The sequence below is a fragment of the Strongylocentrotus purpuratus genome, unplaced genomic scaffold (assembly GCF_000002235.5).
Source record: "Strongylocentrotus purpuratus isolate Spur 01 unplaced genomic scaffold, Spur_5.0 spur5_scaffold_9, whole genome shotgun sequence".
Taxonomy (NCBI): Eukaryota; Metazoa; Echinodermata; class Echinoidea; order Camarodonta; family Strongylocentrotidae; genus Strongylocentrotus; species Strongylocentrotus purpuratus.
The window spans coordinates 12,563,596-12,589,257 of NW_022145615.1; the positions used below are offsets into that span (position 1 = coordinate 12,563,596).

The 25,662-nt window shown below is 36.9% G+C and overlaps 1 protein-coding gene across 1 annotated transcript; it reads left to right on the plus strand.

Annotated features, from left to right (window-relative positions):
- The first annotated feature begins 1,117 nt into the window (after positions 1-1,117).
- LOC583052 (osteoclast-stimulating factor 1) lies at positions 1,118-25,179 on the plus strand. The gene is made up of 9 exons (XM_030976615.1): positions 1,118-1,285; positions 1,768-1,814; positions 2,344-2,394; positions 6,167-6,230; positions 8,313-8,404; positions 9,864-9,983; positions 14,566-14,644; positions 15,848-15,943; positions 25,077-25,179. The coding sequence occupies exons 1-9, from the start codon at positions 1,237-1,239 to the stop codon at positions 25,121-25,123; spliced, it is 645 nt and encodes a 214-aa protein (XP_030832475.1). The 5' UTR covers positions 1,118-1,236; the 3' UTR covers positions 25,124-25,179.
- The last annotated feature ends 483 nt before the right edge of the window (positions 25,180-25,662 follow it).

Below are 25,662 nucleotides of genomic sequence, written 5' to 3' on the forward strand. Positions count from 1 at the left end.
CTTTGTAATAATGGGAGGCTCCCTTGATCCCCCCTCCCCATAAAATAGCAGGCTACGGCAATGGTTGATAAATGGTGAAGGGAATAATTGGAATATTACATTCAAATAATTATTGAGTTTACTCCCCCCCCCCCGCCCCAATAAGAACAGATGTAAAATCACTGCACTCCTGTTATTCAGTAAGAAAGTAGCATGGGGCCATGCCATAGGGGGAGGTGGTTCTGGTCATATAGAGGAGTTAATTGATGCAATAAATGAACAAAGAGTTTTTAAGAAAGAGGAGGAGCAGAGCAACTAACAAATTTTCATATTTCCATGTTTCATCCTACCCTTCCCCTTTCTTTCCTTTTTCTCTTTATTTTTTATTATACAATTCTTTCTCTTTTTATGATTTTCTTTCTTTACTGTTTTTCTCTTTAATTCTTTCACCTTAAAGTCACTGAGTAGTCAGCTCTCATGGGGAATTCGACACCGTTCGGGTGTTTACCCAATAACAGGTGTTGTCAATCACCAGGGTTAGCCTTGAGTTTTATGACCATCGGACCTTATGTAATGCTTTGATTTGCCCGAAGATTCTCGAGCTCTCCGAGAGATTAGGGGTAATTCTTGACTGGACTATGGGTTTGCTGTGTGCAAATTTGTACCCCCATTAATGGTATTTCCACCAAGTCTGGTGTCAGCGAATTATGGCCTTCTGCACATGGAAACTGGCGATCCACTCCCTTTAACCTGTATTAATAAATTGTTCTCCTTTCTTATTTTGCTTTGTTTGTTTCCTTGTTTGCCTGCGTTTTACTTTTGTTTTGTGCCCTGCGGCTATTTCAGAATTTGCCGAAGCTCAGTAGCTAACCTAATCTGGAGGAATTCAATACCCAGCAGCGGAAGAAACTAAAAAGAGTGATTTTTGCTCTGGATTGCCCCCAAAGAGCTCTCGCATGAGAATTTTAAAATCGAAATAAACCATAAAGATCGAAGCAAGAAAATTTCAAATTTGATAGTATGAAATAAAAGGAGTTCCCCCGGAGACATGGGAATACTTTTACCCTAATCCAACCCCCACGTAAAGCTGCACGACTCCCACGCCCCTCTAAATATTATTTCCTTTTTCTTATTTCCGTTAGAGATACCTTACGTCAATTTCTTCACTTTTCACTTCCGTGTTTGTTTACATCCTGAAATTGAACGTAATTTGGTTTATTCCTTGTGTTTATAGGAAAATTACACTCTATAATAAAGATGTCGACCCCTTCTAGACCTGCACCACCAAGACCTCAGCCGAAACCAGGTAAATTTACAATGTAAAATAAGTTATTACGAGGTATAGACCTAGCCCTAGGTTTATATAATGTTCCGCGGTTTGCGATATCGATGTGAAGCGTCGCACCATGCACCACCGACGTGTCTCCCCAAAACTTCCCGGCTTGACTCTGGCTTCGCGGCCTTGGCCCAGGCTGAGCTGAGCTGAGATATGCACCCCCCCCCCCCCCCCCCCCAATCTGAAGACGAACCGCGAAGCTTGACTCCATCCTTGCATTGTCACCTCAATCAATTAGGGCTGTGGAAAAAACCGATTGTTGTCATCTGAAATGATATTCATTTATTTGTTAGCATAAATGAATAAGATTGTGTAGGCTAGATCTAGACCCTATTGATATTTTAAAAAGTGTTGTGTTGCAAAATGTCAATATGAAATTTAGTTTTGAAATGCTTGAAATCAAATTCACCATTCAATTTTTCATTCTTCTTCTTTCTCTCTATCTGTTTCAGGTCAAGTAAAGGTTTTCAGATCGCTCTATGCCTACACAGCCCTGCATGTAAGTTTTACAGGAACACCAATCCATTCATAGCCTTTATGGAAGAGATTAAGAAGGATTTAGAAATGAGAGAGATCTATATGTAGATCTAGACCAGTGATTTTTTTTGTCATTGCAAAAGCTTTTTATCTTCAACATCTCTGTTAATCATTAGAACTTAGAAGTGCCTATTTTCTAGATTACCCCAATACCAGTAATACAATTTTGATGAGTTGCGCAGGACAAAGGCTTTTAATCATGTTTGGTTAAATTTTTAATTTGTCTCTCTGAAAAAGAAAAAATAGCAATCCTTTAGAATTAGAATCCCAAATTTTTGGTCATAATTTTTGAAAGTGTACTATGAACAATAAAGTATAGACTACTGCCATGTTTCATAATCCAGTATAAAATGTGTTTTATTTAGTTGATTCATGATGTTGAAAACTTGTTTAGGCTCTAGTACAGGATGTAGGCCCTTCAATATACGTATCTTGATTTTCTTTTTTAAAATTTACACATTTTTTCTTGTCTTTATCATATATATTTCCAGAGTGATGAATTGACCTTTGAAGAAGGTGACCTACTTTATGTGACTGAAATGGTAAGTAGTATACTACAAAGCAAAAGGGGGACATACTAGTGAACTGGGCAGCATTAAAAAAACCTAACAGTGTCTAAACTGAGCCTACATGCACATGTATGTAGACTGTATGGTATACTGGGGGCCGTTTCTCGAAACCGTCATAACTACAAGATCAACGACATCTCACCACTGTCACGCAACTTGTCAGCTAAGTGTTTCACGAAGCCGTCTTTGCCAAGATGAGCGACAACTTCCGCGACAAGCGAGTTGTCACTGCTCCGAACCCGTCATATCTTTTTAATTGCTGTAAAGCGCCATCACAAGTCAGTTTGTTGCCATTCCTTGGGCCGCGAAATGTACGATTAGTTTCACTATCATTTTGAGAAAAATATAGACGAGTTTGGTACGTAATTCTCTGGGATGCGAAATGCAAATGTAAAAAAGTGATAATACAAATTATACAGACATTTTAAAAAGCTGAATATAAACATTAAATCACAAATCATTATACTATAACATATAAATAAGAGAGATAAGAATGTTACAAACCGTTTTCCATAGTCGATCCATAGTCTTTTCTTAGGATACTGTCATACCTTTGGGGCCTATGTGCATTATTATTCCCTCTCTAATTACTTGTTCCAAATTACATTTTCAATATCAAATCAATTATATAATGAGTATTTATGAGACTCTAGAATAAAAACTGGCTGAGAAAAGGTATTTTGCCTAAAATTCCTCATCACAATAAACAAAAAAGTACGTATTGATAAACTATCACATTACGGTATCCTTCAACTAGCTTTTCATTCGACTGTCGAAAAAAACACTCCCCGGTTTTTCTTCAATTTAAGAACCTTTACAGATATGCAAATCGTTTGGTGATCTACATTTGATAATGACATTATTCATTATTTATTTTAGGAGAATTTATATGTATATATTTCTTTTTGAACAATTTTAGCCCCAAAACTTGTTTTGGGTTACATGTATGCTTGATAAATCAAATGGATCGTGACAAAGACTATGTTCTTGAGCTGCTAGTATCGCAATATATCGATATCATGTCTATCATGGCTTTGTGAAACGGTTTATCCGCTTCATGACATCTCCGTAGGTCACCGACAAAGATGTGACTGTCATGGAGTTGGTTTCGAGAAATGGCCCCCTGTACACCATAGGACCTGTACTTTAGCTGCTAACAACCAGACACTGTCACTCAAGGCTTTATGGAATTGTGTCAGAACTGCAAAATAAAATAGATTAACGTAAAGCTTATAAGCCATAGATTACAACGATATCAATTATGTGCTATTTTAGTTTCTGTCAGAGGAGTAACGGTTCTTTGAAACTCAAAATCTAAAGCTTTGTAAATCAGAATTTGTTGGGCTAAAAACTTGACTCGACTTGATGACATCATCTTATGCGGAGTACGCATATTCACAATGACTTTGAATGATTTAAGCTTGGCCCATTGCCTCAGCTATACAGTCGAGGCGATTGAGTCCACATGTTTTGTCGTCACCGTAAAAACAGCAAATTTGACCCCTGTTGACCCTTTATTTGGAGGGGTGTGGAAAATGAGGTTTTAATTTGCTATTGTGCAATTCTGAGAGGGAAAATATTTATTATTCCATCATATTTGTATTCTAGGTTGAGTATGTTCATTCAGCTCTCTGTTGATAGAAAGTTGTATCTTCATTGGATAGAGTCTATATGAGTACTACTTATTAATTATTACAAGGCCACCAAGACACATTTATAAATGAGAACATTTTTAGATTATTTTTGCCTTTAATGAATATACCTGGATTCAAAATGCCAGTATTCTGTAATGTCTAAATGCAGAATTCATGAACCCATGTTCACTTTCAAGAAAAAATTCTTGCACAGTAGCACCATAATTTATAATACCATAACTATTTATAGATATTGCAGATATCAAGAGGCAATAGAAACCCTTCTAGTGGCGTAATTTTTCAAAAAACTGGATAATGTGCCATCGAAACAGGACGTTTGGGTCCAAATACAAAGAACTTCAAGAAAGATTGTTATTACAACACCAGTATTTGTTGATACTTCTTAAAGTTTTAATAGAGTTACTGTGTGATACAATATTTTTTCTCCATTCATCTTTTTTTCTTCTTCTTCTTCTTCTTATTCATACAGTGTATATAAAGTATAATTTGCAAATTACAAGTAAAGAGCAGAAATGCTTGAAGATATACCCAAATCATTTGAAGTATTAAGAGTAGAAAAATAATGGTTTTAATTGTGTCAAAAATTGAAATAATTGATTAAGACCCCACTCCCCCCCCCCCCCTTTAACTGGACGAAAAAGTGGGAAAAAATCTTGCAAATGTCTGTTTTCAGAGGTTTAAACAGTTTGGGTACTGTTGTAAACCATTCCAAACAAAATTACATTTTGTACAGGTCTGAAAAAGACAAAGTGTGACTAGGTTGCTGGAGTTTAACGTATCTTGGAAGTTTCAGTCAGAGGCAACTGCATATCAGAGGGCTAATTGTGCCACCACGGAGATTGCCATATTGTTTTCTTGGCAACTGCATCGGATGGCTTGTGCCACAATGGAGGATGCCATATTGTTTTAATAATTCCTCCTTACTGTACAGTGATCTTTCCTGATCATACTTTCAAAACATTGGTAGTGGTTTTCTCAAAATGGATGTCTTGCAAATAGACTACTTAACTCCTTCCGCACTGTCTTATTGCAATATCTGGAAGAAGACAAAAAGAGAAAGATATTTCATTGTTGCCCCAACAGAGTCTAAGCTATTGAACAGATGTAGATAGATAGATCATAGATGAATGTCTTCACTCTTGCTGTCCTTATGTGTGGTGCTGACTGTCAGTGATGGGATTTTTTTTCAGACAAAAGGACTGATTGATGAGACTATGATCGTTTCCTCTGTGTCGTTTATACTGTCGTCCATACATGTGTCATATCCCCCTCTGCTCTATGTCATCTCAAGTCCGTACCGTTTCATAGTCCATGATATGCTGTCCAGGGTCTTCTTAATAAATTAGGTCGATTACTATTTCAGTTGCTTACAATGCATGTATGATTTCCTTTTCCATTGTTTACTCTCTCAGTATAACATCAGCAAATATCTGTTTCCTTGGAAAGTTATGACAATGTTTCCTTGAATTGCGTTTCAAAAAACGAAATGATCTTAAGTGTTCCCTTGCATTACGATTTTTAATGCTGTATTAATTTACTGGGGCTTAATTGATTGCTGGAAGAAAAAAAATCAAACAATTAGAATTCAGATTAATGTTTAAATTCTAAAATGCATTCAATATTACATTCTACATACATGTATGTGGATGGAACACCAAGAAATTGACTTTCTTCATTTCATAAATATTGATTTTAACTTTGGGTTTTATATATAGTCATTTCACTGAATTTATAATTAATGATATTCCAACCCCAGAAGACAAACTTAAAAAATTATTTTGCTTTTCAGAAAAAGAATATATTTTATAAAGAAGTAAGAATATTTGTGTCTATATTGCAGTCCCTTACATTTTCACAGAAAATTATTAATTTCTTGTCTTAGATGAGACCATTTCAGTATTTAAAGAAATGTAATTTGCAATTCATTTTTCAATTTCATTTCTTCAAGAACATTTGTTATTTACTTTTATGTTATGTTAAGAAATTCAATGTCTACTATGATGCTAAATCAATCATAGTACAACATGCCCATTGAAATAAAAATGTGCAGTCAGTGATATTAAAATCATGATTATCTTTTCTGTTTGCAGACAAATGATGGCTGGTGGAAGGGGAGATGCGGAACTAAATCGGGTCTTATTCCTGGAAACTATGGTAGGCACGAACATTATCACTTTAATATCATGTATGTCTGGAAAATAGAACCAGTGTGATTGCTTAAATGCAGGATATTTTACCAACATCACTACTGCTACTGTAAATTTGCACCATCTTTCGATGAAGGCATACATATTGCAATTTCCAGTTCCTGTATCCAAGCATCATAACACGTGCATCGTGTAGTTGGTGATGCATTGTGGGACATGGCTGACGACATACCATTACATTATGAGCAGCAGATGGCAGTATACAGTACTGTACATAAATCTGAAGTACCAGTAGTTTCAGTAGAATATTCTGCTTTTAAGACCCAAATCACAGGAGTTTATGACTGTCACAGCTAATCCAGCCTTGAAGAATATCCATTCAGAAATTAAGCTTTGTTGAATAATTATCTCTCAGAAAACTATCCCTCACCTTAGATTTTAACCTCCTAAAACAACCCTTATGGGTTCTTTTTCAAATATTCAGGAAAGGATCTGTGCATGAGATAGAAATGGAGGTCTTGTTTTAGGCTTTAGAACTTAACATTTCAATTTTCCAATATTTCAATAGTGCCATGGGATAACTCACACATACTGTACATGTATTAATTCTAACACAATAATTTTTGTGGAATTTCCCATTCTTACATGTACCTGCACAATTCAATAACTTTTTAGAGATGTATCGTCTGTTCCGGGCCAGAAGGACGTTCACTCTGTATTACAGTATGAGTTAAAGATAAACTTGAGTACTGGTAAAAAAAAGAAAATGAGTTCTCACAGAATCTAACAAAACTTACACTGAATGTTCAAGATTACAAATAAATGTCATGTGCCAAACAATTTTGGAAGAAAATGTATACTGGCTGAGTAATGAGCATAGAAAGATAAGGAAATCAGGGTAGTAATTGCCCCGACACCATGTGTGTTGTCCCATATACATCTTTCTGTGTAAGTGATTGTTACTTTACCAAGACTCTGCCAAATTTATGATGATTTTGATGACTCCAGAACCTTGCATTACACACCATTACTTACATGCTATATGATCAACTTTTCTGATCCATTCCACACCTTTTCTTTCACAATGCAATCGCATGACCAGGGGGGTGTTTCACAAAGATCCTAAGTAGAACTTAACTCTAAGTTGGACTTAAAAATTATGGACAGCCATTGGAGTCTTTAAATGAAATATATTCAAAAGCAGAAATTCAAGTACTTTAGACTTTTTATTAATTCCACATCCAGAACATGAAATCTCCTTGATGATAGAAAATATGAATGATTTCAATAAACAATGAATGCCTTTCAAAATAACTTTTACAAAATATTTTCAAAGATGCTAATGGCTTTACATATTTTTTAAGTCCAACTTAGAGATAAGTTCAACTTAGGATCTTAGTGAAACACCCCCCTGGGCAACCAATATCAGCTGTTTCCAACCAGATTTGTTTTTGAAAAGAACAAATAATACATCAATTGGTTTTAAATAAAACTAAATTGTTGGATCATCCAGACTGCCCCCTTGTAGTATTATGCTACATTTTGAATTGGTTGGCTACCGTTTTATGTATGCTTGCGGGAACAGATGTGATATAAATAAGGCCTAACAAAAAAGATGTTGTATTGCTCTTTGCGACCGACCCAAAAATCTACGGTCGGCTTTAAAAAAAAAAATTTTAAAAAAACATTTTTTAGAGGAAAAAAATATTAAAGCATTCAAAACTCAGACATATCAGCCCAAAGAGGGAGAAAAAAAGAAGAAGAAAAATTAGTTAAAACAAAAAGATTTCCAACCGACCGACCCATGTTTTGGCACCTAAAGGGCAATACAACATTTTTGGTTTAGGCCTAAGGCATGCGTCTGTTTCTGAATGAACCCTCTCTCTAACCAATCCATCATATTTCAAGTAATTTGGCAAGTATTAGAAATAGAAACCCCACCCTATACTCAGCATGTAGAACCTGATGAGCTTGCCTGATGAGCTGTACACTTTGAGAAAGATCTCCTTTGTGAAATCCAGCCTTTGAGTTCGAAGTTTCTGTTCACTTTGGTGTGTTTCCCATTTATTTCCCTGCTATGAACCTGTAGTTGAAGAAAGCACGGAGTCTGTTGATTTTCCCCTTCACGAAGCAGCTAAACGTGGCAATCTTTCCTTCCTTCAAGAATGCATCGCAAATAAGGTAAGGCAATGATAGACCAGTTTGAAAACAAAATAAATTTATATTTATTCAAATTTGATGCATACTTTTAAACAAAGGTTGTTCTTGACAACCTGATTGTGAGGTAATTTAGACCCCCCCCCCCCTCCAAAAAAAAAAAGGAAGAAGAAGAAGAAGAGGAGGAGGAGGAGGAGGAGGAGGAGGAGGAGGAGGAGAAGAAGAAGAAGAAGAAGAAGAAAGAGAGAGAGAGAGAGAGAGAGAGAGAGGGGGGGGGGGGGGGGGGGGGGGGGGAGGGGGAGGGGGGAGGGGGAGGAGGAGGAGGAGGAGGAGGAAAAGCGGAGAAGGAGGAGAACTACAGTTGCATGGAAATTGGTACCCTTTCTGCCTGTTCTAGTCGCTTTTCCTACTATTATTATAATTACATGTACATTATGTATGTGTAGCAAGAACTGCATGATTTTATACTGTCTTTAATGTTTCTTCAGCATTTTTAATACATGTATATTGGATTACTAGACAACAATCAATTTCGTACTTGTTTAAGGAACCATCTATGGAAATGATAACAGCTACTTCTTCAACTTTCGCCTCTTACAATTAATACATTTGATGACCGAACGAAACAAAAAACATGATACACAGCAAAATGACAAAATGAACTTGAAGGACTTTCAGAACGTTTGCATTGGTTTACAATTACATTGATCAGAACACAAGATTATTTTTAATAGTCTTCACAATGGATGTAAGTTTACTCTTTAATTACTTTACAATGTAGAGTATAGTACAGATATCATCAACAATTTGACACTTAATATTCTAGAATCAGACTTTCACTCCTCTCTCTCTCTCTCTCTCTCTTTCTCTGTCTGTCTGTCTCTATCTGTCTCTCTCTCTTTCACCCCTTTGTCTGTCTGTCTGTCTCTCTTTGTCTGTCTCCTTGTCTTTTTTCCCCTTTTTCTTTTCAGTTCTGTCTATCTTTCATTCTTCCTCTCTTCCCCTCTCTTAACTGTATTCCTTTTTTCCCTCAAGTTCAATGTTAGGAAGTTATATCAAGTATGTTTTTTTTCTCTTTTTTCTTTCACATTTTCTTTCTCTCTGTCTTCAATTATCTATTTCTTTCTTTCTCTCTCGCTTCCCCGGTCTCTTTACCTATATTCCTCTTTTCCCTTCAAGTTCAATGTTAGGAAGTTATATCAGCCACGTTTCTTTCTCTTTTTCTGTCCGTCTCTTATTATCTATTTCTTTCTTTCTCTCTCGATTCCCGGTCTCTTACCTATATTCCTATTTTCCTTCATTTGTAATGTTACGAAGTTATACGAAGCATGTTTCTTTCTCTTTTTTTCTCTCTCTCCATCACCCAGTATCTATTTCTTTTTTTCTCACCCCCCCCCCCCTTTCACCTACATTCCTATTTCCTCCTTCAAGCTCAATGTTAAGAAGTTATATCAACCATGTTTCTTTATATTTTCTTGCTCAGGTATCGGTGAATAGCCTTGACAAGGCCGGAGCCACCCCCCTCTACTGGGCAGCTCATGGAGGACATATTGATTGCATGAAGGCATTACTAGCAATACCAAACTGTCAAGTAGATGCTCAGGTAAGTAAATTCATCATCTGGGGGTGTTTTACAAAGATTCTAAGTCAAACCTAACTCTAAGATGGACTTAAATATTATGGAGAGCCATTTGTAGCCATATAATGAAATACATTCGAAAGCAAAATTCAAGTATTTTAGACTTTTCATAAATTCCACATCAAGAAAATTAAATCTCCCAAGATAATAGAAAATCTGGATGATTTGAATCAACATTTTATGCCTTTTAAAATAATTTTTACGAAATATTTTCAATGATGCTAACGGCTTTCAATAATTGTTAAGTCCAACTTTAATAGAGATATGTTCAACTTAGGATCTTTGTGTAACATAGTAACAGTGAAATTGATACTGAAACATATATTTCAAGCTTGAAAGTTTCCTGAGTTGAGTTTACCGAAGCATAGAATCGCTTAGTACAATGACATCGGTCGATTATTTTCAATTTTTGAATCTTTTTGTCGTGTTTGACGATATTGACGTAGTTGAGATTTGAGACTTTCCGTCATATGATCATCAGGTAATGAGGAAGTTCTTACACGAGCTGGAGGGCACTTGAGATGTTGATTAGGCAGTTGAAGTTCTTGGGTCACATTACACGTAAAGAAGGCCTAGAGAATCTTGCTTTGAAAGGGAAAATTGTAGGAAGAAGGAGTAGGGGAAGAAGGAGGATACATTGGATGGACAGTCTGCAGAAATTGTTGAAAGAGAGAGGAGTGAAAGAACTGGGCAGGCGTGGATCCAGGGGGGGGGGGCTGAGCGGGCCTTGGCCCCCCCCCCCCCCCCCCCCCAAAAAAAAAAAAGGAGAGAGAGAGAAGGAAAAGAAGGGAAAGGGAAAGAGGAGAGAAAGGGAAAAAAGAAGAGGAAGAAGAAAATAAAAGAGGGAAAAAGGAGATCGGGGGGGGGGGGGAGGACTTGCCTCCCAGGCTGTTGCCTCCCCCCCCCCCCCAATCAAACAATAAAAGAGAAGGAATGAAAGGGAAAGAAAAAAGGAAAAGATGAGATAAAGGGAAGGAAAAAAGAGGAAGAAGAAAAGAAAAGAAGGGAAATATCAATTGCAATTTTCCCGCCAACAAGTTGTGGATCGGGGGGGGGGGGGGGCAAAAGGCCCTTGCTCCCCCCCCCCCATCCCCGCTAAAAAAAGAGAGAAGGAATGAAAAGGAAAACGGGAGAGCTAAAAGGGAACAAAAAAGAGGAAGAAGAAAAGAAGGGGAGATCAGTTGCGGTTAATCCCGCCAACAATGTGTGCAGCGGGGTGGGGGTCAAAATGACTTTGCCCCCCACCCCAGCAAACCTAAAAGAGAGAGAAAAGGAAGGGAAGGGAAAGAGGAGAGAAAGGGAAAGAAGAAAAAAAGAGAATGATGAAAGGTAAGGGATATCAGTTGCAATTTTCCCGCCAACAAGGTGTAGATTGGGGGGGGGGGGGGGGGGGGCTTTGGGGAAATAAAATTCAAACGTGGTTTATTTCTAATTCCATAACGGTGGTTTACAAATAATGCTGAAATGACATAATTTTCCGAGATTTTTCCTCACTTTTAAGTACATGTAAATTATACTTTTTTATGCGTTTGTTGGAAAATGACAAATTCCTAAATTCACAGCCAGGCAAGAAAATGCTTCTTGAGATACCTACATGTACATGTCAGGGCCGGGGAACGGCAGGGATCGGGATCCTCGATCCCCCCCCCCCCCCCACTTTTTTAAAAAATATATTAAAGAGAAATAGAAAGAAAGAGAGCAAGAAAGAAAAAAAATAGTTAACTGCCAGTGTCACATTATAATGAGGTATCAAAATATGCTCATCTGACCATGATTAAATGCCTAAAACTCCGAGGGCTCTGCCCCCTGGATTCCACCTAGGGCCCTAAGGCGGGCCCTTAGATGCTCATATGACCGTAATTTAATGCCTAAAACCCCTGATTTCTGGGGGCTCTGCCCCCTGGACCCCACGCCAAATATTGTCCTGCCAGTGTCACAAAATAATAAGGTATCAAACAATGCTCATCTGACCGTAATTAAACGCCTAAAACCTCTGATTTCTGGGGGCTCTGCCCCCTGGACCCCACGCCAAATATTGTCCTGCCAGTGTCACAAAATAATAAGGTATCAAAAAATGCTCATCTGACCGTAATTAAACGCCTAAAACCCCTGAGCTTCCGGGGGCTCTGCCCCCTGGACCCAACCAAGAGCCCCAAGAGCACCCTGAACCCCACGTCAATTCGTGACCTGCCAGTGTCACAATTAGGTATCAAAATAATGGTCATCTGACTGTAACTAAATGCCCCAAAACCCTGAACTTCCGGGGCTCTTCCCCCTGAACCCCACCTAGGGCCATAAGGCGGACCCCTGAATGCTAATCTGACCGTAAATTATTGCCTTAAATCCCTGAGCTTCCGGGGGCGGACAAGGTATCAACATTTGTTCATCTGACCGCAGGCGCGTAGCCAGGGGGGGGGTGAGGTGGTCCCCCCAAAAAAGAGAGGAGTGAAAAGGAAGAGGACGTAGGAAGAAAAGGGAGTAGACAAAGAACATTTTTTCAGATTCAGACAGAATTAAGAGTCGAGAACGGTACATCGAATCGTCTTCTTTCTCTAATAATTTAATAAAACGTCAAAGCTTCCGCGCTTCGAGCAGGAAGGTGGGGGTGGAACTTAATTCAGACAAGGATTAAGAGTCGAGAACGGTAATGAACGGTTGTCGGTTAATGACTTCAGCTTGAGTTCCAGAGCTAATAATCTGTTGGAGTTGCTACACAACTTTCACATATATACGCTTGTTGTAATCACTATCCTCAGGTGAGCCACACCAAATGCTTTGTGTAGCAACTGTGGCATCTCCCTCAATCAGACATTCTTTTATCTTGGCTTCACTCAGGCCTTCAACAAGCACTATGAACATGACAGACAAAGAATGCGGACAAAATATACAGTTCCTCAGGTAGACAAAGGAACATCCCTTCACTGCTATTATGTAAAAATGTGTAGAACAGGTGTCACATGCATATTTACCTGTTCTACAAATTTTTACATAATAGCAGTGAAGGGATGTTCCTTTGTCTACTTGAGGAACTGTATATTTTGTCCGCTTTCTTTGTCCGTCATGTTCATAGTGAAGGCTATCATCATTGTCAAAATGGCTTCATTCCTTCATCTTTTTCATTTTCAGTGTTCATATCAGATGCTGGGTAATCGCTCATATCTAGAGCAAAATGCTTGCAAATGTTTTTATGTAGACTTGGCAGGATTCTAGATAGCTTATTTTTGATGAAATCAGATTCAGTTATTACTTGCTGATGATAAACACATGATAGATGGAGGTGAAATATAGCCACATTCACACTTGAATTTGTGATATTTTAGGCAACTTACAGTATACACATTTGACCAAAATCAATTATAGCTCCATCATGATATGTGACAGCGCCATCTCTTGCTAAGAGCATTATACTCACTGGCCAGTTTGAAACTGGGCTTTGCCCAAGGAATGATATATACCTGAAATACATGTAGGAATGTTGACTATAGGGAAGCTAGTACAAGTACATCACATGTGCGAATTATGTAAATTAAACCTGTTCCGATTTGTTTTGGTTATTTTGTTGATTCTTTTGATTTTGTTTTTGTCTTTGTCTTTGTTCTATTGGGGGTTATCTATTTCTTGTAAATACAAGTTAAATGTATGACTACATGTAAATCATTTGTACCACCAAGTTTTAATACAAATAATGTAACTAAAGACTTCAAGAATTAAATGGTTATCTCTATAGCTTATTTGTTTTTTGATGGACTGATTTACTAACAATTCAATTCAACTCAAATAATTTTATTCTTGAACATCAAATAAAACATCAGATTGTATATTCGTAAATAATTACATTTGAACAAGAAAAGGAGGACAACAAAAAGCATACACTTGAAAACAGGAAGCCTCCAGATTATATTCACAGTTATCAATGGTTCTTTCCTGGAGACCTAGTGATTAGTTATTCCATTGACCTGTTATTAATGAATGAACTACAATACTTGGAATCCAATCTGTATTACTTGTTGCTATCTCGAGCAAGCTTCAGGCAAGCATTCAGTTGTCAGGAACAACCTTCGTTTAAAAAGTATGCATAAAATTGGAATATTTTAGTAAACCGGTCTATTGAGCATGAATTACCGTGGGGATAAGCCATCATGAAGGTTTCATGTGTTCTATCCCATCATGTATTCCATCTGCATTGTCCATATCATTATCCTTATAATTCTTATTTTTAATTACCTATCCATTCTGCTGAATAAATGTGTAAATCTATTTCATGAGTTTTGTCTGGGGCTGTCATATTTTCAAGCAATCTGCTTACAACGACAGTCCTCCTTCCGCAAAAAATTGTATAATGTTTGATTACATTTTATTTATGAGAGTTTATCATTTCGTTTTTGAAAATAACAATTGTTATATATATTTGCTTAGTTATGATTAACTGTCAGAAAAATGCTTATTGTACTTTATATTATTATTGTTATCAAAAAAACTCTGTAATTATATGAATGTAGAAGAAAATCAAATCAAATCAAATCAAATCTCTTGTATCTCTTTTCAGAACAAGATTGGAGACACAGCGTTACATGCAGCAGCGTGGAAAGGACACAAGGAAGGAGTACAGATTCTCTTAGAAAAAGGTAAAACAATGTAGAATTAAAGTTCTTTATAGTTTTGCATGGTAGAGGTGTTGTGGTCTAATGGATAAGTCACCCAACTGCAGATCACAAGGCACAGGGTTCAAGTCCCGCCGCAGCACTTACGTCCTTTGGCATGATGTTAATCTACATTTCTCACTCTACACCCAGGTGTAAATGAGTACCTGATAAGCTTGATCGCTAGTTACTTTGGCAGTTCGGCTACAACCAGGGTAGTATGTGTCAAGTGCCATGAGCTTCAGAGCGTGGCGGATACCGGCACTATATAAATATCCATATTATTGTTATTATTATAATAACGGTGAGGTAGACGAGGAAGAAAACTTGACCACTGTGTGTAGTTCTTATAAGGACTGGATTATTCTTTCTTGGAGAGATGTGTTAGAAAGAATAACCCAGTCCCGATACTCACACTATGTACCCGTTTCAGTTTTCCTCACCAATGTAGAATTATGGAATAATGGAATAATAATGATAATAGTAATAATTGTACATTTCTTATATTTCTGTTAGAACATCACCTGATTAATGTCACAAAAACTTAGATGACACATTCAAGAACAATTGTGTTTTCAGCTTGGATTTAGATTGATCCAACTGAGTGATATATTCCTTCAATTGTTTGGGAGTCACTTCTAAAGTTCTGGTGCTACCTTTCAAAATGCCCTACCCCCACATGATTTAGTCTGCACTGAAATTTGATATAAGTACCAAAGAAGTCTTCAAATCAGCTTTGTAAGATTTGATTGAAGCTACTAATATATATAAACAGTACATGTAGGTGATTTTTGTATGAGCACAGCAAGTTGTGTTTAATTGTTTTCTTCATCACATGATTTTGACTCAACAGACCAATATAACAACACTGGTGTAGGAGATGTGGATGCATATCAGTCTACCTTGTTATTTTATATAAAAGGATAAGAGAATATATGTATTTTGATGTCTTACAAAATCTGTTCATGCAGTTTAAACAAACTTATAATTTTTAAATGTTATACATGGCTACAAGATAACTATCCCTCTGAAAAGGAATTTACTTTTGCTATTGACAATCTTGTATTAGTTTTTGTTTGTCTGTTTGTTCATTTTTCTATTTTGTTTCAGATGCATGACCAATTACCCAGACCTCAGTTTATAGCGTGCATGGTTTGAGTGATCTTTTTGTTTCATTATTCCCAACAGGAGCACGGACAGACTTGCCAAACAATGATGGTAAAATTCCTCAACAACTTGCTTCAAAAGATCCCGCTACTGCAGCACTTCTTCTACCTCAGAGAAGTGAGTAGTATTTTTCTTTTTTATTCCTCCGCTACAAAGTAGCTGGAGGCATTATGTTTTCTGATTGTCCATCCGTCCTTAAGCAGCCTTTATTAGGACTTATGATATAAATGTGACTAATGGTGAAGTTGAGTGGTTTGAATTTGGAATGGTGCTCATATTCTTGGGCAAGGCATTCATCTGTATTTGCCACTCTACAACCAGGGATGGAATGGAGCTTTGGTACATGTTATGATGCCAAAAACAACTATGATTTACCTTAATGGTAGGAATATACATAGTACTTCAGAGAGTGGACATGGTGTAGACATTCTATGTACAGTACATGTATGTGTGTGGATAACTTTATTGACTTGGGTTATGATCAACCGTCACATCCGTAAAGATCACCGCACCATATACTTGAAATTGTTTTCAACTGCTTTTACTAAGAGAGAGAGCCTACCGTAATTTCCTTGAATCGGATGGAATTGTTTACTCTGCCTTGTATCACCTGTATAATAAGACTGTGGTGACATTAATATAAGAGTGTGGTGACAGAAATCTTGTGTTACCACATCAGTACCTTCAAATATTGTTATCATTTTGATGGTTGATGAACAAAGTATTTGGAATTTAATATGAGTATCGCAATAATCTTTGCATATATTCTATATCAACTTTCCAATATTGTTAAATATATACCCTCGGAACATATTTGAAAACGTGTATCCATTGGCAAAGGTAGTTCATTTGAGAGAGAGAGAGAGAGAAAGAGAGAGAAATTACTGATTGATGTAAACTGGGGATATATGCAGAGGAGTTGTAAATATTCATTTTTAGGAGTCATATTAGTGATCCCTTCCTTTTGAGCTGAGTCCAAATTATAGAGGAATCCACTCAAAGTAGTACCCCCACCCCCCAAAAAAAAAAGCATTTTACATTCCGTGCGAAGAGATCTCTAATGTGACTCCCCAGAAGTGGATTTTGAATCTTCTATGTATAAATAATAATAATAATAATAAAAACAGAACTTAAAGTGCTTTCCATCGAAGTCTCTAAGCGCATCAGTATAGAAAAATGCATAAGTATAATTCTGTGCTCAGTAAAACATTGAAACTCATAAGCAGATGGATAAATGTGTTGATAAATTGGCCTTTCGGGATTCTAGATCAGTGGACGAGAAAGAACAAGGAGACCAATTGTTTTTGACATTGCTAGTGATCATGTACCTATGGTCACACAGTGGGGAGAGGGGAGAGGGAATTAAATACAGGAAATACATGCAGTAATTGGTGCACACTTCATCAGAAGTCCTTGGTTAGAAATTGATATAGTAACGAGCTCACTCAACAGGCTGGCTGTCAGGTTACATTCAAAGAAAAACCCATAACCATCACTATTGTGAGATTTGTGTGGTTTCGTGATAGAAAGCTAATGGTGACCCTGAAAGCATTCCCAATTTAATCACAGTGTCCACAAAAGGGATGGAGAAAGAGAGGGAGAGAGAGAGAGAGAGAGAGAGAGAGATGGAGAGATGGAGAAGACATAGAGACATAAAGACAGAGAGACAGACAGACAGATAGACATACAAGCAGAGAGATTGTGACTTGGAGAGGGGCAGAGGAAGAGAGAGAGAGATAGAGAGAGAAAGGGGGAGGGAGAGAGAGAAAGAGGCAGACAGACAGAGACAAACACACAGAGATAGACAGAAAGAGAGAGAGAGAGAGAGAGAGAGAGAAAGTGAGAGGAAGGGAGGGAGGAAGAAAGGGAGAGGGAGAGACAGACAGAGACACAGAGACTCAAAGAGAGAGAGAGAGAGAGAGAGAGAGAGAAAGAGACACAGAGACAGAAAGAGACAGACAGACAGACAGAGACTCAAAGAGACAGAGAGAGAGAGAGAGAGAGAGAGTGAGAGAAAAGCAAATTTCAATCAATGGGAGGGGGATGAATAGTACGTGAATTAATTTTCTGGTCCAGATAAATACAAAGGGCCGTCGGGGATGGGAATATTACACAAGTATCAATCCCTCGTCTATTCGCCGCACAGATGAAGAATTCATGACCCATTCTCATTATTCATGGAAAGCCACAAGTCTATGATTATTTTGAATCGAACACACCCACCCCCCCTCCTTCCGTTTACGCTCTAGTTGGCGTAGCCACCACCACATGTCATCCTACGCCTTGGGATTTGAGCCCCTTCAGTATTTGTTTACATTCCCTTTAATCACTTATGCCTGCCAATTGAAGATTAATCCAGAATATATCTCCCTTCCTATCATTCAAAGTGCATTCTCATATTAAGCGACGTTTTGCTTGAGTATGACACGTTTTAATGTGATGAAAAATTACAACTCGTCTGTTTGCACACCCTCTGGAGGGCCCTGCTTCTCAATGTCGCAGCAATCATGTTTGAATAATTCATCCACAACTAAAATGTATTAATAACAAGCAATCATCGAGCAACCCAGTTCTATAGACTATAACCCACATTTAAACAACAGATACTCGTAAGTGTGAAGGATGCAGGCTACAATTAATTCAATTTAATTTTTCATCCCCGATTCAAGCTTGTAAATTGGGAATGAAAAATGTATCTTCCGTTGATGGAAACAGTTATCATTCTGATTCATTGATCAGGGAATTAAACTTCTGACTACAAAGCAACATTGATGGCCTTACATATGACGATGAATACGAGAAAGAGAAAATAGAAATAGGAATTGAATCAGACTCTGTATTATGCTCCTATTTCTCTTTTTTTGTAAATAGTTTATAACACTGAATCATTAAGTAGTCATAAATAGTTGTCTTTACGATGATTGGATAGGGAATGGATATAGGCCTACAAAGTAAAAAAAGAGCAAATAAAGTTTTTTTTAATAGTTTATAACACTGAATCATTAAGTAGTCATAAATGCTTGCCTTTATGATGATTGGATAAAAATGGATGTAGGCCTACAAGCTAAAAAGAGCAGATAAAGTTGGCGATGGATGACCGGATATTTGTTCTGTGACATTTGCTCCAGGCTCCATTTTTCATCATGGATTTAGGGTCAAGATAATGGTTGCCATTGGGTTTTAGGTTGATAATTTCAGGTTTAAACATAGTATTTGGTCCAGGGTTGAAGTTAGGAGTTTGGTTTTTGCAGGATATTGGCCAAGAATCACCAGCTGTTGTATTTGATTCATGGACTGAGATGCCATGTGTACAGAATTTTTTTTTTTTTTTAAATTTGGGAAGGGTGTGGAAAAGTTCAAAACATGTAATCGTTTATGAAAACTGTATAATTTTTTCTTTCTTAAAATAAATGACAACTAGAATTCTCTTTTTTTTAAGTTGTTGCGTAGCATGGGTCCAAAAACTGAGTGGGGCGGGGGGGGGGGCAGTGTCTAAATGTCATGCATGTTGTAGATGGGGGACTGGTGTGTGCTAAAAAAAAAAATTTAATATCTTTTTTTTTTTTTACATAGCATTCAGAGCATTCTGAGATATTTTAATTGACAACACTTTGAGAACTGTCTGTGTTTAACATGAGCAAATGCTTGTCAAAGGGGGATTTTAACATTGCACTTCTTTGCACTTGTACAAGGTGTGCACTCATGTTCTCTATATGATATACTTTGAAGCAGTGGTGGAGGGCGAGAAAGAGAACTAGTGAGAAATAAGAGTGCAAGGGGGAAGGAAATGTGAAAAAAGACGCAAAGACCCACCCCCCCCCCCTCCCACCCTTTCCACTGCTAGTCCTCAAATCTTTGGCCATGGTTATATGCATTATGCCCTCCTCCTCAGTGTTCTGACCTTGGAAGGCAGATAATTCTAGTTGTGCCATTTGATCTTAATGCATTAACAGTCTGTAGATTATAAATTCTTGATACATCTTTGTAAAGTTCATTAAGCGAAATATGCTCTGGACAAATTTTTTTTAAACTTTTTTTTTTTAATACATTTTTTTTCTCCATGACTCACTCATCATTTTACAACCAATTTGATATCGTTTGTGCCAGACCATTGGTTATGATATTACAAAAAAAATACATATGCGATGATGAACTTTGCATGCTGCACAAATAAATAATTGATGAATAATCGATGAATAACCAGTCGTTGATGCCAGTTATTATTTGAAGCCTGCCGCCGCTATCAAATTAACAAATGTCAAATTAGTATTAATGAGGGAACTTTGCCTCCTATGTTCAGCTTAAATAATGCAATCATCAAATGGAAATTGTGAAATTAATCTCTCCTTCATGACTTTTCATCTGTTTATTTAAAGCCTCTATTGTTGGTAAGTCGGACTCATTATTAATATGACAATTGGGTCAGGTACGAATCACTGGTTGATTTTGTTGATTCCTACGTGTTTCATATTGGTTTGGTGGTGTTTTTTTTCTTCTCTCTCTTTTCATTCATGCAATGGAGTTATTACTTCTCTCGCTTAAGTTTCTACAGTTAATCCAAACTGTTTTATTTATAAAATAGATGGAGAATCGACTAGTCTAGAAACAAAGTTCTTTAATTCTGTCTTAATATTTCATGATTTTAGAGAGATATGTAGTACAAAAGACTGGGTAATATCTGTTTTGTTTGATACTTTAATTGACAATTATTTTTCTTGTTCTTTTTTCATTGCAAAGTGAACCATTCGGACAGACCTACATTCTCCTATCATATTTCATTGTATCAATGCAATGAGGATTTTTGCCTGAAATTCAGCAAATTAGATTGCTTTATTTATTGAACATAATTCTATTAATGATTTTTTTTCTTCTTCAGTTCAATACTTCATTGAGTTTTCAAAGTTTTATCATTATATCAATATTTGATATGTCACAAAATACTAAAAAAGGACATGGTGTCGGCGGGCCTAGTTACGTCAGATTTCCTTATCTTTCTATGCTCATCAATCGGCCACTATACATTTTTTACCAATAATTGTTTGGCACATGTCATTTATCTTGAACATTCAGTGTAAGTTTGATTGGATTCTGTGAGAATTTATTTCTACATTTACCAGAACTCAAGTTTATCTTGAATTCACAGGTGTGATAATTTTGAACAGTTTAAAACTGTTCGAAATTTGTTATCTTATTCATCACGATCGGCATTGATATGGCTTGAACTTTATTATTTACTTTATTCTCTCCATTTCATATTGCAAAAATTTCACAATATTCATATTTTTTCATTGAAAACATGGAATTTGTTTTTGTAGGGTCTGCATGGTAGAAACACCTTTCTGCGTTAATACCATTTGTTATTTTCATATATTATTAAAGCTTCTTTAGCACCTTGTGTAGTGGATATGCGTGCTATAAAAATATCCAATGTTATTATTATCATTGTTGCATTTTGATTCAAAGGTGTAAAGTCATTTCAAGTTCTTCTTTTTTCTCCCTTTAAAAAAATCATGCTGTCTCCTGTCTTGCCACTGTCTCTCTCTCTCTCTCTCTCTCTCTCTCTTTCTCTCTGTCTTTCTCTTCTTCTTTCTCTCTGTCTCTCTCTCCCTCTTTCTCTCTGTCTCTCTCTCCCTCTTTCTCTCTCACTCTCACTCTCTCACTCTCTCTCTCTCTCTCTCTCTCCCTCCCCTCACTCTGTCTCAACTGCTTTCTCCTTCTCTCTTACTATCTCTCTATATCTTTCTCCTTTTCTCTTCTTTTTCTCTTTCTTTTTCTCTCTTTATTTATCTTTCTCTTTCTCTCTCCAAGTCTCTTTCCCTTCTCACTTTCTTCCTCTCTTCCTCTTTTTCTCCTGTGAGTCTCTCTCCTCCCATCTTTCCTCCCATCTCTCTCTCTCTCTTCATCTCCCTTTTTCCTCATATACACAATATTTTGTTGTTGTTGCAGTTATTAGATGCATGGGAGGTAGTGTGTACTTTTCATGATATCGTGGCAGACGTTGTTTATTTCTTTCCATTTTTCAACTTGGAGCAGTAGGGTTACTTTTTAATACTGATGATTAATTGATATGTTAGTGTTAAAGGGATCCGGTAACTTTGTCTCAGATTCTGAACCAAAATTCTGGATTTAGCTCATGATGCAATGATAATTATAAACCTTTAGGTCACTCAGGAACCCCATGACTTTTACAAGCCGATCGCTTGTCTGATTATCAAGATATTTATGATTGGAATTACAAATTTTGAAAATCGTTCGCCTGACGGTTTTCATAACACTGCAGTCTATTGGGGAAAAAGAGTATGGTAAAACCGGTCACTCAAAGATTTTTACTTTTTTGAGGCACTTCTTGATCATTTTGAAGCGCAATTTTTTTTAGGGCTTCAATATTACACCATATCACAGACACTGATAATGCGTAGGGCCGTGTATCTCAGATTTGACATTGTTAAACAATCCCTTTAAGCTGCAAGCATTGTTCCCTGTCATTTCTGAGAAGTGTTTAGCGAACACCCACCCACACACCATGCCATGCCTATCGCAGGGTTCAAAGTAATATTGATAATTGTTTATTTCTGAACCTGTATTCCAGTAAGTATGATGAATGCATTGAACCAGTCAGAATGGTAATGATTATAATGATAGTCGTTTAGATGACCTGGGTCATCTAGTCCAGGGTTTGCGTGGTAAAAAAAACAAATGCGACCAGCTCAGGCAGCTGACTAAAGGAGAACCAATCAGCAACAATTATTTTGCTTTGTTCATTTGGGGTTCCATGCTACTATACTAAATTCAAAATATGAGCTTCACACATTCGTTGAAAATTATAAAGTGATATGGCAAGTTAAAATAGTTTCAACAGTTAACCCATAGCATTCAGGGAAACATTCATAGGTTGATTATATACTTACTAGCCGTACACAAATAATTTGTTAGTTGATTAGTATCCTTGAAGCCTGGTTGAATATGCCCCTCCCTTGGTTGTAAGATGCAGGAGCCATCAAAATGCACTGTGTCCCTTGGATGGGATGTAAATTGGAGGTACAGTGGTAGGAAAGCAAGGAAATAGCTCAGAGTACATCTTGTAAAGAGTCAGTGAAATTGGGTGTATATAGGGCCTAAAAAAAGATGTTGTATTGCCCTTTGCGACCGACCCCAAAATCTTGAAATCTACGGTCGTCTTTAAAAAAACCCAAAAAAAAAACGTTTTTTAGAGAGAAAAAATATTAAAGCATTCAAAACTGAGAAATATCAGTTTAAAATAAAAAACAATTATGACCAACTGACCCATGTTTTGGCACCTAAAGGGCAATACAACATCTTTTTTTAAGGCCTAGTGGTACACCTATACAACCTGATCAGTGCAGAGGATAGGCCGTTTATCTCCCACAAGTATTCATAGCAATGATGAAACTTACTGCATATACAATGAAGCAAGTAATTGTGGGTAATTGTGTAGCTGGGGAATACTCCCCAGGGAGCAGAGCATGTACACTATCATGTATGGATAAGTAATTTAATCCAACGACCAGGGCCCCGTCTTACAAAGAGTTGATATTGATATCAATATCAAGCTTTGTAAGACGGGGCCCAGGGTAATGATAATTAAATGCAAACTTGTAAAGTGCTTAAAAGTGTGGTATTAGGTGCTATACAAAATGTGACTGTTATTATCGTTGTGATAGAGCTAATAAATGTGATATTGATAATTAATGACAAGAATAATGTTGATGAATACATTGAAGAAGAAGGAGAAGAGGGAGAAGAAGAAGAAGGTGGAGGAGGAGGAGGAGGAGGAGGAGGAGGAGGAGGAGGAGGAGGAGGAGGAGGAGGACGAGGAGGCGGAAGAGGAAGAGGAAGAGGAAGAGGAGGAGGAGGAGGAGGAGGAGGAGGAGGAGGAGGAGGAGAGGAAGAGAGAGAGAGAGGGGAGGGAAGGAGAGGGAGGGAGAAGGAGACGGAGAAGAAGAAGAAGAAGAAGAAGAAGAAGAAGAAGAAGGGTAAAAAGAGTAGAGGAAAAGGAGGAGGAGGCACTTTATCCTTTTAATGAATTTGAATAAAAATACATAGCATAATGTTGATTATTATTGCGGAATGCTACCTGAGATTAGTCTCAGGGAATTTAGAGCTATCTGCTATCATTCCACTTTTGAAACATTAAATATAAGAAAATGTATAAACCGGTATATATATATATTCATAGTAACTGTACCTCAATTTTAGTATTTAAAACAACTCATATATAAGTACAATAATCTTCCCTCATTAAATGATTAACATTGGATTTTTTTCTACAAAATTAAAAGTGATTAATCCCCCCCAAAAAAATAAAAAAAACAAAATTAAATAGATAAATAAATAATAATAATAATGATCATGACATCTAACTTTCCATGAAATGTCACTGTTGAGTAGGTACACAGTCCTCAAATTATTTTTTGATTGTGGGACATTAAACAATTGTTTAATTTATCGTATCGTCAGTGGGGTAAGATTACTGAGACAATTAGTTAAAAGAGGCAATGGGGTATCCCTCAACATGATTTGTCATTGTTTGGTGATGTTCAACTCGTCTGTCATCCTGTTCTGCTTGATTTAAAACGGCTCTAAAGGCTTGTTCAAATACAGCGTGGTAAACCACTGCAAAACAGCCGCCATTAAACAATAAAATCTAAATGAAAGGCAAGTGCGGGTGACAATAGATTCATTTGATTTCTTCTTTGATGTATTGTTGTTACATGGATATGTCATTTTAACTCATGTGTCCTTGAAGAAATTCAAGCTAGTATAAGGCCAAAAACATTCACAGATACAAAGAAGTGGCATTCATTCAAATTCCCAACTCATATATTCTCCTATATGAGAATGCATGGTGTGCCTTCAATTATTTGCTCATTTCTTCTTTTCAGCTATGATACATATTTTAATACCATTATTTACTAGGTAGATATTTGTAGTTTTTAGCATTTAATTTGAGCATGGTTATTCTGCGACGATTTTGTTTCTGTCATGTCAAGGGCAGCATTTCACAAAGTTTCACAAGTTCGCCGACACCCCACTGATATGTGTGTATTGAATTTAACACACATTTCAATGGGACATCGGTGAACTTGTACTTTTTATGGTTTCTTTAAAGACGATACCCTGAACTCAAAGTGACCTTGATTTCTATTGTTGCTATACGAGGGAAATTGTTTATCAGTACATCAAGTCAAACTGACACTCTTTTCCCCATTTTTGTTTGTTTTCTCCCTAGGATACGACGACGACGATGAATATCTTGATGAGGACGATTCAGACTAGTGACACACAGTAGTCTAGGCAGCGGTTTCTTGTGTGATGTAAATATTTATTTTTTTGTACAAAAACAACAACAATACACAGTAAACCGGGTTCAAATAGGGTTTATATAATATATCATATTTTATATAAATTGTTCTTTTGCAATCATGGTTTCTACAGTGACATATATGCGGAATAAGAAGAGCAAGTTGAACATTGCAGTTTGCACTAAAGTTACTCCCATGTTTAATCTCGAATTGCACCACACATTATTTTACAGTAAAGTGACATATATGCGAGACAAGACGAAATCAATGAGACAAAGCATTAGTTTGATATAATAGGTGGGAATTCAAGACAAGGTACTGGTCGTATAAGAACAAAAGATATATTTGGTAAGAACTGGTTCTGCGCTGACCGTAACTCACTATATCATTATTCGGAGTAGCTCATATACTTAAACACAAAGCTAACCCTCATCTTGCTCCAAAAAAACAATATTATCATGGTATGTTATCTATTAAATCCCATTGATAAATGGTATTGAGTCTATTGATTGT

What these genes read in the sequence shown, in the direction of transcription:
- LOC583052 (XM_030976615.1), top strand. Translation starts at nt 1,237, where the DNA reads ATGTCGACCCCTTCTAGACCTGCACCACCAAGACCTCAGCCGAAACCA. An exon ending in AAGACCTCAGCCGAAACCAG is followed by an intron (nt 1,286 to 1,767) that starts GTAAATTTACAA and finishes TATCTGTTTCAG; the next exon opens with GTCAAGTAAAGGTTTTCAGA. An exon ending in TCTTATTCCTGGAAACTATG is followed by an intron (nt 6,231 to 8,312) that starts GTAGGCACGAAC and finishes ATGAACCTGTAG; the next exon opens with TTGAAGAAAGCACGGAGTCT.